Source organism: Acanthisitta chloris, unplaced genomic scaffold, assembly GCF_000695815.1.
Source record: "Acanthisitta chloris isolate BGI_N310 unplaced genomic scaffold, ASM69581v1 scaffold17330, whole genome shotgun sequence".
NCBI classification, from domain to species: Eukaryota; Metazoa; Chordata; class Aves; order Passeriformes; family Acanthisittidae; genus Acanthisitta; species Acanthisitta chloris.
The window spans coordinates 139-16,649 of record NW_008650108.1 but is presented as its reverse complement, the minus strand read 5'-3'; the positions used below and the strand labels follow the sequence as shown (position 1 = coordinate 16,649).

General features: G+C 36.3%; 1 protein-coding gene across 1 annotated transcript in view; it reads right to left on the bottom strand.

Moving 5' to 3' along the window:
• TRAPPC12 (trafficking protein particle complex 12) overlaps positions 1 to 16,292 on the bottom strand; it is a 47,744-nt gene extending 31,452 nt beyond the window's left edge. The window contains 4 exon segments of the mRNA XM_009083759.1: positions 2,478 to 2,616; positions 3,438 to 3,551; positions 10,528 to 10,644; positions 15,081 to 16,292. Of these exon segments, the coding sequence (XP_009082007.1) occupies positions 2,478 to 2,616; positions 3,438 to 3,551; positions 10,528 to 10,644; positions 15,081 to 16,292 (1,582 nt within the window).
• Between the last annotated feature and the right edge of the window lie 219 nt (positions 16,293 to 16,511).

The window sequence follows — 16,511 nt, the reverse complement described above, 5'->3', positions numbered from 1 at the left end:
AACTTCAGAGGAAGAGTAAGAGGACCATGTTGGCCATGTTAAGTGAAATTAATGGAAAAAACATCCTCCACTCCTCATACAGCTTTTTGCAACTTAAATTCTTTCAGGCATATTTCTCAGAGATTAATGAATAAGGGACTCAATGCTGTAAGTTCAGAACTTTTCCCTCTTCAATCATTAAACCAGAAAACTTTCAATTTTATTAATTTTTTAAATTATGAGTATTTTAAATACAAAGAAATTGTGCAAAATATTGTTTTACAGTTAATGTGTACATTATTCATATCTATACTCTCATTTCTTAAATTGACTTTTAAGTGCTTACTCCATTTATATACCATGAATCAAAATTAAAGTGTTGAAACAAAACTCTTTTCTTTTATGCTTGTTACGCCACAGAATGATATGCAAAATTACCAAACAGCAGTGGATTGTGGATTCATACTAACATATTTCAACTAAACTATATGAGTGATTTATCTCTATTTTATTGTTAGCTGTTTAATGATGCATGTATACTACATTTCGTTATCCATAATCCAGCATTGGGTAGGTTAATGTTAGACAGAAAACAATTCCTTGTTATCTCCTACATCCCTGTGAATAGCACTCCACCCTCTCCTCAAACCTACATAAGGAAGGTTTGATAGATATTCCCGCATCCTAATCACATTGTATTTACATGAGATATCTACAACTAGCAGATCAGCTCCATCTAACCGTGATCTTATTTTCCTTACAAATCATCAGATTATGGTCCTGGTGGGTATGTCTAACTGCTAGGAAAACTGAGGCATATAATCATGAAATAAGAGCATTTCCCTTATGTTCACCTTTCTTTACCATCAATACCCTCATAACTTGTACGAGATAGCTGCAGTGGTCAAGTAGTTGCTACGAGAAAGTTTGGATCCAAGCCCCAGTCACAGGACAGGTGCCTGCAATAGCCATCTGGACTGTCCAGAACTGATGCCACCTGTATGATATCTGTGGAGGACTCAAGTGCCTCAGATAATGACATGATCTGCAAAGATTTTTCTTAGACAAAACAACTTATTTTTAATATTGAAAAAGATGTGGAAACATACATTAGGCCTGGGGAAGACTACTTCTCCTGTGCAGCACTGCATCACGTGCAGAGCTGTCAGAAGATAAGCAGACCCAAAGAACTGTCCAAACTGATGACCACAAATGATTTCTCACTCTTAAAAATGACACAGTTCCTTCTCAACAGATTTGCCTGTGACTAGCTGAAAGGTGACAAGTAAGGTCAGAGGGACTTGTTCTAGGCTGTCTATGTTGGCCTTGCTGGGCTACAACTTATCCTCTGCATCACTAAACAGATGAAATAATCTTCTGAAAAAAATCCTGAACTTTCTGACACCAGCTTCCCTTCCTCAGCAACCTCAAAATCTCAGTATCTTTCTAGGTTACCACACCAAGACCACCAGCATCTCATATAAAATGGACAATAATTTTTCTGAGAGTGGCACTGCCTATTACAACTGTTTGTTGCAAATGTATTATTATACACTGTGATTCAAATACAAAAGCCAAAGAACATTAAGGACACTCAACAGTGTACTTGCAGAGAGTTATTTATTTCTAAATAACAGATTTAGAAAAATAAAATTTCAAAATGGCCTGAACGGGAGTGAAGTTGCTCTTAAACCCAGGAATTTTTCAAACCCAGATTTCTGGGGGACTAGAGTTCCCTGAGTAGCAGAACTATGTGGTTAACCTATGGGCTATTTGGAGCAGTGGGAAGAAGTGCATTTGTAACTCTAAAATAAATGGCTTATAAAGAACTGAGGCTGGAGGTGTTTCCTTCCTCATCAATGAGATACATAGTAAACTTCTGATTTTTACATACTTTCAATTATTAAGCAAATAGTATTACATTTAACCCTCTTTTTAATCAAGGGGAATTGTTAAATTAGCTCTAAATTTCATCTTTTTTTCTTTTAATCCTAGAAACCAGGAAATAACACCTGCATTGGCATGTGTGCATGGACATTTGAGTGTTAGAAACAGCATACTGATAATACCTGGATGAATTTAAGAGAGAAAGCTTATAGATTCAGTTTCCACAAACTCATCACCTTTTACAACCTGTTTCTGGCTAAAATGATCCATTCATGTTTGGTGAATTTAAATTTCTATGCCACAGAATTAAGCTATTATATTTACTTGTTAAAAACATTCCTCTTTCAAAACAATGCTGTGGCAGCATCATGAAACACACTGCCTACACGTATTGTTTTACCCCTTGTCTCTCCTTATCACTACCTCCCTGATGTGAACAATACTTTAACATAGTAGTTAATCATGTTCTTCTGGGAAAAACAAAACAAAATCAATGTAATCCAAAATTTATCAATGCTTTAGGCTTAAAAACCTCTGAATCCAACCAATATTTTATAATTACTGGTAAAAATGGAAAAAATAAAAAGCATATTATAAATCAAGTATTTCACCTTTTCGTCCAGGGTATACGTGAGGGTAATATTCGTAATAAAGATCAGGCTGGTCCAAATTTCCAAATGGTTCAAATTCCATTTCTGCATTTTGGAATAGATTCAGTTTTACCAGCAGTGCTAGTCTCACAAACCACAGCTGAAAATCAATACATATAACAAACAGGGAAAGACAAAGTCTGTTATTAGCTTCAGTCATGAGCCACATCCAAATACAATTTCAACTTTCTAAGTTTTCCTGATAAAGTGTCTATGTTACTTACTGAAAGGAATCAGGACTTATATTTACATGTTCTTTCACAAAATACTTTTCATAAGATGATTAAAACACAACACAGAGGACTGATGGCTTAATTGTTTGTAAAGGCACTGAGATTTTGAACAAGTTTAAAAACTACCCTGTTTCAAAATTAGAACATCTCTCTTTGAACTGAGTTTGCATGTACCAGTTATCAATCTGATATTTTGTTTTTCCAATTCTACACTATTCTTAAGATGTCTTCTGATTTTGGTGAAATTCCATGAACTTTACAGCTACTAGGGCCAAAACTATGAGTTGTCATCCAGTCACACCTGAAGCATTTTTAATGTTTTATTAATTTGGGTTCTTATTTTCTTATCAACACGAAAACATATTTCTAACATTTGAAATCTTACTAGAAAGTTCACAATCTAGATAGTTCCATGAATTTAGCACAGTGAGTCTTTCAAGACAGCAAAACATATTCCATTTTGTGATCACCTTCAAAAACATAGAATCAAGATCAGACTTTACTTAAAAAAATGTTTTAAATGAAGACCTACTTGGCACAAGCAAACAGGAAAAATGAATTGCTTAAACGCTTAAGTAAGTTCAGTTTTTAGGTTACAACTAGGAAAACAAGTTTGATCATGTTAAAAAAACACGTCACTGTGAATATTGTTGGGGAAAAAGTGTCAAAGGTGTATCTTGAAACATACCTGTAGAGAATCTGTTGTATGGCTAGTAGGTAGTCCACTTTTTTTATAGCCTTGACCATGGGCAGTTAGAAGCCGCCCACACAAGTCAACCGCCGCCCTCCAGTTTTTACTGCTCTGGGAAGAAGAAAAGATTAAGTAGCAAAATCATAAAGTCCCTAAAATGCACAACTGCTTATTTTGCCTGAAGCAGTGACATGTACCCATCAGTAATAATGACAAGGTCAGCAGAGTTAGCCGGTGAGAAGCAGAATGTCATTTGTCAAAGCTGCACGTCTAATTAGGCAAAAAGTGAAACCAGGCATTAATATTATCTGATCACTAGAACCAAAGAATATACAAAACCATATGGAATTCTCATCTTAAAACTATACCATGTTTGATAATAAAAATGAATATACTATAATATTCACAGCTTTGTTTTCTCCTCAAAAGGAGAAAAAAATTGCCAACCATGTATTACCATTTAATCACATCCAAGTTACTCTACTGTTGTAAAGTATTTGATGCTGCTTCTTACCTGACTTTAGTATTTCAGATAATAACCCCTAGTGCAGTTCACTGAATGAAAATAAACTTCCCTAACACTGCCCAGAACACAAAATTCTGAACACTCAAGAGCAAAGGACAAGAAACAATACAATGCATAAAATGATAAATTCAGAACAATAACTGTTTCACCTATAAAATGCAAACATTTGAATTTCCATTGCATGACTAATGTCAAAGTATTCTTATATTCACATTTTTATTCATAAATCAAAACCATACCTAGTTAGACAAATCACTACACTGTCATCCTATTAATGTTTCTGGCCTTATATACCCTGATGCAGCATACAAAAAACTTAAAATACAGACTAATGCTTCTCAGGTTTTAAGCTATAATACTTTGAATCATAAACAGGACTATTTCAAGAGTCATGTATCCAACAGGTCATCCTAAAATAAATATATCTTATTCCTGAAAGCAATAATTTTTCAAATAGCTTCTTAAATACCTTTAAAAAGTTATAAATTAAACAGAAAATTGTCATGCTGTCCAACAAAATATAAAGGAATAAAATATTCAGATACTAACCTTGAATTAGTATTTTATTAAATTCTCTCCAATGCTTTCGAAAACATGTTGATACAGCAAATAGTTACATCAAAAAATTAGTAGTAACAACAGGAGAGTTTCTATACTTTCTGGCCCCCATCTTGCAGCCACACAGTGCAAAGGGCTACTACAGAGACCATCATGCACTAACCACCTCATCTCTCCTCCCTGCATTGTCAAATTCCAGAAAAAAAATTAAGTTCCACTGGAAATGCAGAATTCAGCTGACAGCAAGGCCAGGAAACAGCATAGCAGACTCTGAGATGTCTATGCTCTTATGTAAGAGCAGGAATTGATAATGCATTTGAAATATCCTCCAACATCTATCTGTAATAACTTAGAAAAGCAAAAAGATACTGACATGGATTACCTGAAATTCATTCCTCTTCTGGAGAGATGAATTAAATTCTTATTATCCTTAGAACAGAGGCAAAAACAGACTCTAAAACTACTCAATTTTTCTTCCCAAACAAGAGTTAGGATCCAAAAATAATAATGGATCATTTGTGAGAAACTTAGTTGCTACAGTATTTTAAATGCTCTTTCAGGCATGGACAAAAAATACTTTTTCTTTATAGAACAAGGCAGCCAGGAAAAACAAGTCTGACAGTCATTGTGAAAACAGTGTTTGCTGGAAAATGAAACATAATATTCATCGTGATTTCAAAATTAGAGCTACCTCCTGGTCACGGAGCATAATTCTCTGTGGAAGCTTAATAGAAGGCTGCTGGCAATACAACTTAATTTGAAATTATCAGGACACATTATTGTCTCTGACAAATTGTTCCAGACTTAAGAGTTGCCAGTCCAACAGAAATCTTTATCCAGTTATTTCAAACACCCTTCAAAACCTTGCAGGTCAGTCATTTTCACATTTCCCACGGTCTACTATCACAGAGTCCTAACTACCTGGGGCCCTTGTTCCCAAATTTTGTTTCTAAGTTGTAAGTAGAGGCCCAAAGCACGTATCAAAACTAGAGCTGCAGATATAGCACCAAAAATACTGAAGAATATTCTCAAAGACAAAAAAAATTAATATAAGATCATCAGGACACAGTGGTGTAGCAGCAATTGTGTGAAAACATTAGTTTCTCCTAGAAAAAATACTGTCAACCAAAGGTTATTGCCAAATAGTTCACTAACACAGTAGCAGCCTGGCAGAAGAGGAATTCTCTCCATACATGACATTAGAATTATCTTTTTACTTCCCTCATAAAAAGTATGAAGGTGTTGTTCTTTTACTGAAACCCACCAGCTTGTATGATTTCTGTAATTTTTAAACATTGTTGGTCCAGACGTTTATCTTGCAAAAGAAGATTTGTGGTCCAATTATGTAACCAAAAAATTAAAACTCCAAACCATTTCAGTACTGACTGCTGTACACATCCCAAAGTTAGGCCAAGCAGATTAGCCACCCAACAGACAATGCATTATTCCTTGTAGAACTTCTCTGTTCTTCGAAAAAACAGAAGTCCTGGGGGAGGTTTACATACAGACAGGGAAACTGCACAGTAAATCAGGTTTCAAATCTAATACTCCTGTCAGGCACAGAGTCATGCAGACTGGACATCTACAGAAAAACATGTTCAGTGATGAAAAGGAAACTCCCCTGATACACAACTTACAACATTATTCAGGCTCTCGGGACAACAACTTTGGCTTGGAGGCAAGCCACTGAAATTTTATCCAATAAACTGATGCTTCTTAGTGTAGAAATGCAATTGCTTCTCACAAACACCCAGCTACTGTTTGTGCTACTTTTGTCTCCCATCGACTCTCAAATCAGCTAGACAGACGTAGGAAATTGCCCACTGATTTAGAAACAAAAGAACAATCCCCTCCCCTATTTTTAAGGATAATTTATAGCTCATTAAAGTGAGTATGCCTGCCATACCACAGTATCCAAGTTTGTTATATTTGAAAATATATGCAAAAGCACAACATTAATCACGTGCAAAAGTAACATTATATGACTTTTTTTAAACAGACTCAAAGGGAGTCATTAACTCTACATGTAACACTATTAAAGTGATTAAAATGTCCTCCTCCACCAGCTATGACATGCTTCTCCCCTGTAAATTATATTGGTAGAACACTTCCACATCAGTTAAGAAAATGAAGTTAGTAACCCTTTGCTAGTCTAGCAGCCTGGAGAATTGACTGCATACTTGGAACAAACACTGCCTATTTATGGTGGCCAGATGCAGCAGACAGAATTTTCCTGTGGTTGCAAACACTTTACAACTGAAAATATTAGAAAGATCTCCAGTAAGAAAGACTGTGACATTTGTTCAAATAAGGGCAAACAATTAATCTAAAATATGGAATAACAGTAACTAATATAATTGCAGTTTGCACCTTGTGTTTGCTGCTGTAAAACAGACCAACGCTGTGGAGACAAGCTCTTGCTTACATTTACTTCCTCTAGAGGTAAATGTATGTTCCTATGCCAGATCGATCAACTGTTTTGAAACTGAAAACTCAGATTTTCTGTTTTCAGTTGAAAAATATAAAAACTTACCTGCACAGATGTTAATCTCTATTCACAAATTACTGCAGAATTATTTTGCTGAACTGCTCTAGTACTCCTGTGTCTCTTAAAAAACCCAAAGCCGTAAAACAACTTCAACTGCACCACCTTTACATTGTTATCCTAACAGTAGAGCATTTCCAATTCACTGTTACCCATTCCATAGCAGAAAATGAATATGTGAAAGTACAGTTGTTCAATAAACCATCTTTGGGTTACTGTTACGAATCTCACTCAAATCAACTAGAGACCAAATTCATGCTGAAAAATTTTGTTAGCTGAGTTTTACAACCCGAGTTCAGTTCCTGGTGAACAACTATTTGTCTTACACATGATGCTGCTGGTGGTGGTTTCATCAGAAAATGTGCACCTTTGGAAGTTCAGCTTACTACCTTCTTAATAACTTTTGTTTTCTTACAACTACCTGTACTTGAGGAAACTTTTGCAGACTGTTTGCACTAGGACATCAGTCCCCAACATTCTTTGCTGCAAGCACCAACTTCATCTTACGCACAGAATTTTTTTTTAACTTGTACAAGTAAATGTTTTTTACTGGAACTTTTACAAGGATATGAGAAGGTACTACTCTAGGATGCACACTGGAATTGATCCAACTTAAGATATTCTTTTGTGACCTTGGTGAGAAGAGCTAGTATCTTTATTTGCAGATGTCATCTAGGAAGTGCTGTCAATATATGTAAGGACTACATCACTAAATAGGGACCAGATGATTTACAATATCAGAATATTAGAAAAGGTAAACCACCATCTTTAATATGGAAAGTCATGTAACTTACAATATATTGTGCAGAGTTCTGGGCACTGATAACAAAAAGACAACAGCTTCAATTGGAAGGGATTCTGAGAAAAGCTCCTAAGATGATTATGAAGGCATCCATGATGAGATGACTAGAGAAGGGTTATTTTTGCCTTAAAAAGAAAATCTGAGAAGTGGAAATGCCACTGCTGTCTACCCATACAAAGTAGCAGGGAGAGGAAGCAAATATTGAGAAAAGAAAATGACTACAAAAGCAACATGAGACCAAAACACTCAAATTGTTGTTAACAACTTTAGCATTGAATGAAAGCGGACTGTTTAGAATTTCTTTGTTTAACAACCAAAGGAATGAAGTTCTGGAATACCCTTTGAATGTAGCAGCAATGGATCTATATTTATTAAAACAGCCAAATAAGCTAAGAGAAGCAATTGTATGACAGAATACAGAAGCTTCAGAATTGCAGCTGAAGACCTGTGGTATGAAGATTTGGGATACTGGTGCACCATTTAGCATGTTTTTCCCATCCACACAGGATTAAAATAGTAACCAGATACTAATTAAGCAGTTTCTTCTGAAACAGACTGCTTTTATTTTTAAATTTTTTTCCTTCCCATAATACAGCAGAGCTCACCCAAGATCATCTGAGAATTTTAGCCTAATAAATTTTTTCATAACAGAACTTAACATGCACTTTTGGTTTCAGCTGCTACTGGTGTCTTCCTACAGCATTTGATAAATCTTGAGACTTTTAGATGGGATCCAGTATAAATTTAGATGTGATCACTGACTGTACTATTAGATGTCTATTGACTTAAGAGTTCAGGCATCAGCTCACAGGCAGACACCTAAATAAGAGGTATCAGTCTGAAGCTGAAGTCTATCCTAATTCTAAACAGTTATCTTCTGTACTGCAGACCCCTTCAAAATACACTCTTTTAAGTTGCTGGAAGGGACTGAAGTGGGCGACAATCTCACTAATTCTCATGTTCATGTGTAGTTCACAAGGACAGCAAATAAACAGTTAAGGAATAAAAACATTCCCTGTAAGTGACCCTTTGCATCAGAAGATTTACTCACTGAATTCACTTGTAAACAAAGTAAAATTGATGGTAGGTAACAGAGTACTTATGTCATTCTGGCCTATTATGCATGTAAAGAGCATACATCTTTTTAATTAGTATCATTTAGCATCCGATTTTCACGTTTCTAAGTCTGAAATCTCTTTTACCTTTAAAGACTGTTATCAATGAGAAATAAATTTTCCACATTCAGAATTTCAGAAAAAAATAGCCATGTTTGCAAGGGAAAAAAATGACTAATTCGTATCACAAGAAGAAACAGAGTTCTGCAAATGAAACCTGCATACTCCAACCAACTGCTAATGACTGAAAGCCTTGAAAACTGAAGTACATTCTGACTTCTAGCAGAAAGGCTGCAATTTTATTAAATAGCCCACCCTTCTAATAAGACAATTGAAAAAAAAAAGAGAAATGCTACAATTAACAAAATATCTGAGAGCTGCAGATTGCCTCCCAACTTTGCTGCTTTGAGCCTTAAAGCCTTAATACTGCTCTTCTAGAGCTTAAGAGCATACTCAAAGCTGAAACAGTATCAATGGCAGCACTGTAGTTAAGGTACAAGATGGTCTACAGCATAGAAGAACATCTTGTGTAGACACAGTACCCAGGCTAAAGACAAAAATGCTTCTCATATATGAAAACTCCTCTTTTGGAAAAGGAGAAAAAAAGTGTGTAAAAAAAGGTTTTCCTACTTAGACACTGATGGGTACAAGATTTCTTCATAGGATTTTTTTCCTCCCTCCACACTCTCAAGCAAAACATTGAGACAAACAGAAAGGTATCTGTGTCCAGGATGGAGATCACAATCTGTTTTTTCAGGTTTACTTTCCAAAACTAACTCTGTATTCCTTTAACAATGCTTGCAGCTACTTCCAAACATGCAAAAAAGTCTAGTAAATCATACAAAGTAAAATGATTAAATTAAAAGATGCTAAATACTAAATACAGACTGTCCTAGCACTTAAAATTCCTCACAGCTTTTCCTCAGTAATTTTTTTACCCCTATTTTCAGAAATAAAATCAGTCGAAAATATCTTGACATGTCACCAGATTAAGAAAGGCTCAGTCGTGTAATGGTAATGAGTCTCATACAGGAATGCAATGGTTGAAGGAGCAAGGCAGGATCACAAGGCTGCTGGATGAGACTATTTCCAGGACGGAAACATTTACATTAATGAAAAAATTCAATTCTCCTTTGGAAGTAATTTACTTAGTTTTCCAGCACTGAAGGAAAAATCGAAATAGTTGAAATTATTGCATCAGCTTTGCTTACCACTTACAACTTGTATGTCTTTTATAAAACACTAAGGTGAAAATAGTCTGTTTTGCAACCATTTCTATCACATAAAAATTCACACTCACTGAAAATAATCTTTTCTCTAACTTCTATATATTAAAAATTGTTTACTATGTGATTTAAAACCAAGTATTTAAACCCCAGTGTAATTCCCACTAAAAACTAGGGTAGTTTGGCTAGTACTATTGCAGGATCACAGACAGATTTTTCCCTCCCCCCTAGTTTCTCCTCAAAGTCAGTAGCTCCAATTATCTCAAGGGAAGCACAGTATTTAATATATACTAAATTACGAAGATAGTTACTTACAATTAGCTGTTTCAAGCCTACAAATGACTGCTCTACAGAGTTGGCATTTAAAACTTGTCTCTTCACTGCAGCTTGCTCCCCCAAGAAACGAAGCATTAAGTCTTTAACTGCATCTCCCTTGGTATTCATGGAACAGAAAAAGACACATACAAGACTCTTTTAAACATTATTTTAGCAAAATAAAATGTAGAATTAAAGTTGAGCCACAGAGTTCTTTCCTCTAGACAAATACTCATTCTCCAGTACTTTATGTGTGAAATAAATATAACTGCATATGTATTTACAGCATTATAATGAAAACTTCTAGATTTACTCCACATAATTTGCTATATTCTTTTTTTTTCCTCATATAGGTTTCAGTTAGCATTGACACATTCAGGTGTATTTGCTTCTCATATTATATTTCACAGATCTTACAAAAATATTTCTCAAAAATCTTATAAAACACAGTAAGTTTTACAGGTTTCCATAATGCATATTAATGTTTAAAGGTACAATCTACAGATCAAAGATAAACGAGCACATGATCAGCAAGCCTTAAGTATCCACAGAAAATAAACTTTAAGAGATCATAAAACAAAGTAAACACAAGCCCTTCAACAAGTGTTCTTAAGTTCAAAAGAACTACAGGAAACAGTCAAAGAAACTGAGTATGAGCTCAATAATTTGAAGACGAGAGAGAGAGAGATTTGAAACATATCTAAAGTCAGACAACATCAATTCTGCATTTTATGACATGGAGAAACTAAGGGGACAAGTGTCCAAATCCAGGTTCCATTTCCAGCTATGCTAGCAATAAACTGAGTAAGTCTCTACGCAGCACCCTCTATGCCTCAGTTTCTTCTGACCTTTGTTGAGCTGTGCCTTCCCATCTGTTGGCTGACATCCTTGTGGTTACGTGTACAGAGATTTTCAACGGGTAAGCAAAGAATTCAAGCTTAATGTGAAACAGCTACTGAAAATCTATGGACAACACCCTGGTAGGTGTTGAAAACCCTGCTACCCTCTTCAGGTGCCACGTCTGCCAGTACAGAATGTGGGGCAGGGTGCAGTGGGAGTCCTGGTCCTGCTGGGACTATACACATTATGTACAAGAGAATCCCCTATGGTGTCAGAAGTCACCATGTGTCAAGGTAACAGAAATTATTTCTGTAAGATTTTTGCAAATTTTATGGGTTTGTGTGGTTTTAATCTAGAAAATCAAACAACTGAAAATAGGGAAAATTATCAGCAATATATTAACAATAAATATACTCGTATTTTTGTTTTTAAACATAAAGCCATTTATAACACACATTCATCCAGAGAAAAGATGTGTCTGGTACACAATCCTGTTGGGGAATAGCAGATATTCACGAAAACAGTGTAAGAAACAGGATAAGCTCATACGTTTTTTCCCAATTTGAAGTAGCCAGAACTTTAGGGTTCACCTGTGCCACAGGACATATTTGCCTATCATTTTTAAACACTCATAGACTAACCTCCCACACTCATTTTTCAGGCTGTTTTTCTAAACAGAAGTACATTAAAAGCAACCCATTCTACAGTGACATGTGCCCCACAACAGTAACTCCTTTTGTTACACTTATTAGTCAACAGTTCACCACAAAACCCAGCAAATCATAATCCTTCTCTAACGAATTTTAGACCATTTTTGCTTTTGTTAGCCAAAAAGTCCTGTTTCTTTTAGCAAGGGAGAACCTCTGCACTCCTCACCATCGCTCCAGTCCTGTGACTCAATTCCATCGTATCTTTTTGGAAAAGTGGTAACAAGAATGACATGCAATATTTAAGATGGTAAAGCAGAAAGCGACCATGCAAAAATGCAAGCATATGAAGGAATATTTGCAAAAATCCCTCTAAAGAAACATTCAAACATTCACTTGAGGAAATGAGGCAGAAAGCTATTAGCAGAGAGAGCAGGAAGCAAATCACACAGTCCTTTGCAAAAAAAACCCAACAAACCCAAACCGGTGAGCTGCATAAAACCCAGTTTAGCTATGATAAAGGCAACTGACATTAAATGTTTGCACTTTCCCTGTGGACAGTGAGAGGAAATATGTATTTGTGCTTTCTATCTAATTTCTTAGGGAGTAAGACTGCAACTACTCTTTCACTAAATGCCGATTTTTTTACACCTAATGCTGTCACTTATCCTATGAATAAATGAGATATTTGGACAGAAGAGTCCAAGGGATTAAGACAGTGTGTGCAAAATGACATAAATACAATTTTTAATTACCCCAATAGCACTTTGGACCCAACAGTACTTTGGAGAAGGAAACACTACAAATGAATGTAATGAAACAAAGGACAATGACAGCAGACAGCAACTCATGAAGAAAGGCATAATGGAGAGAGGATAAAAAGCAGCACTCAGGCTTGTTCCAACACTCAGAGAACACAGGTACAATCAGTACCATGCATGATCCAAGATCCTGTAAAAAATAATGTTTCTTGGCTCATCAACAAAAAGCAGCATGCAGCGAAATCAAAGCCATTCAGTATTCTTCTTGGTGTGATTTATCCACATAAAACTTTAAAACACACTTGTAATATGATGAATAAACACTTTCTGAGCAAGCAAGGAAAAAAATAAATTACCAAGCCCTGCAATACACATTATGCAAGATTTCATTCCCTCCCTGAAGCACTTATAGTTCACTCACTGTAAATGCACTTTTCAACCAACTTCTCCATTCACTGCATGCAGCCTGCTTTAACAACTTGCATTAACATTTAGCACTAGCAAACTATTCATACCAAAGCTATAATGACCATTGTAGGAAGCTGCTTTAACACTGGAAACATACCTCCCACAATGTTTCAGTTGACAGTTCAAGTACTCTACAATTACAGTTTCAGTTAAATATACAATTTACAGTACTAGAAGGGTATGGAACAATGATACCAAACTAGGGGATGTCAAGTCAGTCAAGGCATGCACTCAGGCCACTGAAAAGCAGTAACTGAAAGGAAGGAAAGTTGTCTAAACATAAAGCTTTTCAAAACTCATCCCTGACTACATGCCTATGAGACTACTTATAATCAGTGAAGGCATTAAAGAGCATTCCTGTTGCTTTCACTGGTGATTTTACATCTTACTGCAGAAATACATCACAGTGACATTGCCATAATGTCTTCTTTTCTATTATGTACTAAATGGTAGATCTGCATATAGGCATATTCACAAACAAGCCTTTAATCCTTGACTGGAAGGTGAGGAACTACAGCAAAAAAGGCCTGCAATAAAGAGACCCTCATCCTTGGGGCCTGCGGACAGGATCATTCCTTTTGCCCATTCCATTAGCTGTCAAGAAAGAAATAGTACACACTCTTGAGTAACTCATCAAGGTCCAAGGGACATTTTGGTGAGAAGGAGTGGAGAAGGAATAACTTCGTATTACAGTGTTTTCTTTCATGCCAACTATTTGGCTCTGTGATGACAACTGTATCAAGACTAAGCTAACCCAGGGAGTAGCAGCAGGAGCAGCATGGCATATGTCTGAAACTGGTACAATTTCTTGCTTGTGACAGAAACCCAAGGTTTGTCAGACAATTCAGTTAAAAATCTGGACTGATTTACTCCAGAAAATTTTCTGATAGTTCCTGCAGCTTGGGAAGCTACTGCAGAGCGCTCTCCACTTGTATTTGACTATTGACTGAGAGTCTTTGTTATGCATCATTTAAGGATTAAAGTATCTAAACCTTCAACACCATCTATCTAGACAACAATTCTACTAGCCAGAGACATAGCCAACCAAGAGTGGGATTAACCCATTTCAAGAAAAAACCCAAATCTTACAATAGTTAGCCTTGCTGACCAGCCAGGATAAAATTGCCTCACGAGAAATCCTTAAGAGATCAGAGTGAAATTTCTCAAATGCTGAAAAAACGCTTTATGCCTTCTCACCAGCTGAAAACTGACAAAAGAGAAAAAATGAGTTTTCACTACTATGTTTTTTTGTGTCATGATTTCATCTGTAGTTTTCTCTTAATTTTGGGCTTCTTCCTTCCCAGCAGCTTGCTGCAGCCTTCATTATCTCATACAGGTTATACCTTTCCGCTGCTTAGGATAGGTAAGATGATGCAATTTCAGTGTCAACATTATTGAGAGCACTGTGGACATCAGTGAAAAATGCTACTTCCCACTTGGCTGCAGCAGTGAATTCCACAAACAAACTAAGCTGTCTGGTCTCAGACTATGTCGTACAGCAGAGAGGTTTTATGTATATTCCAAATGTGAGTGTTATCTTACTAACTAAGAGGACCAGAAACAAAGTACTTAAAAATACAACCAGCTTTAGATTCTAGAGTAACTGTTAATACTAGTTTTCAACACACTCAACAGATGTCACTATGAATAAATCAAATGTTTTTAGCCCTTTCATGTATCTGTAGGCAGTGACATTGAGTTTCTGATTAGGATTGAAGCAATACAGACGAGATGACCATCAGCAGCAGTATAAGGCATGGTCTATAACACACAGATTATTGGACAGCTCTGACAGTATTTCTAAAATACAGACTAAGATACAATAAGAGACTCTTACCTGGATGTTATCAAATTTTAATCCAGGCATGGTGAGATTCTCTTTATCTATGAACACAGTGCTGTACTGCTGTGTAGCAACTGAAATGAGAACATTTCTGGTTTCCTCACTAGGAAGCCAAGCATCATTTCTTCTATCTAGTTCACTCATATTTAAGGCTGTGGCAAATGGGTCATCACTCCCAGCAAAAACAGCTTGGATTTGTGAGAACGGCTTGGGTGATTGAGCTATTTCTAGAGATGATGGAGGATCACTTCCTTCAGGTCTCCCATTTCGCACAGGGAAAGTAGGGCTGGATGAAACACAAGAACTGTCTCCACCATTAGAAAGAGAGGACATTTGTTCTGAGACTGAAGAGCTTGCATTGGGATTACTAACAGAAATAAAATTGGATGTGGTAAATGAATCAAAAAAATCAGAAGCTAAAGTATTAGTGTTAACGGTGTCGCCAAAGAACTTGCTTAGACTAGGACTTGGTTGAACCACCTGTGGATTAGATTTTACTGGAGTCTCAGTTATACTACTAAAACTGGGAGATTTCACCATCTGAGGCTCAAAACCATCAGGTAGGAACAACTGTGGCTGGGTACTAACATTGTTTGCTTGGCTGAAGATGGTACACACAGGAATAGGTTCAGCATCAGAAGACGGTTTGCTCGTACTGGGTGATGATATTTGGTCCTCAGGTTTGCTTTCATCAATACTATTTGGTTTTGTTTCAACAGAAACATTGTTTCCCAACTTCGGCTCCTCCTTCACTGCTTCCTGAACTGATTCTTCCTTTAAAGATGCTTGATCATCTGTTCCAATCTCAGAAATGTCTTTGGGTGTTTCTTCATGTTCAGTTTCACTCTCATTACTTAAAAACTCTTCTTTATCCACTTCTCCTTGTGTTTTTTGATTATCTTTAGCATCCATTTGTTCCACTATCTCCTGGAGGCAGCCAAGTTCACCTGTGTCATCTTCACTGTTGTTTGGTGAATCTGAAATAATGACACTCTCCATCATTTGCTCATTAAGTTTATCTACGAAATTATTTGAATCTTCTGATACCGTTTCATTCCCTTCAGACTCAAATTCATCTCCACCAAGATCAATGGTCTCCTCATGAAAGAGAATTTCTTCCTGAGTCTTCTGCTGAACTCTGTCTCTTTTGTCATCTTCATCCGAGATACTCTTTGCATCCTTAGCATTGCTTTCGTTATTCTCCATAGTAGCTGAGGAGGGAAACATCCACATAAATTAGTTTCATTACTCAGGTGCCACTGTGAAACACCCAAGTACCATAAAAACGCTGAAATTCTTGCTTTAAAAACACAACAATTTCACTGCTTGGCATCTTTCCTTTGCCGTCTTTCATTCAACATCTAATCACAGAATTAATTTGTCCTGAAAATACTTTATCTTTTCCACATGTCATAAAAATACTGT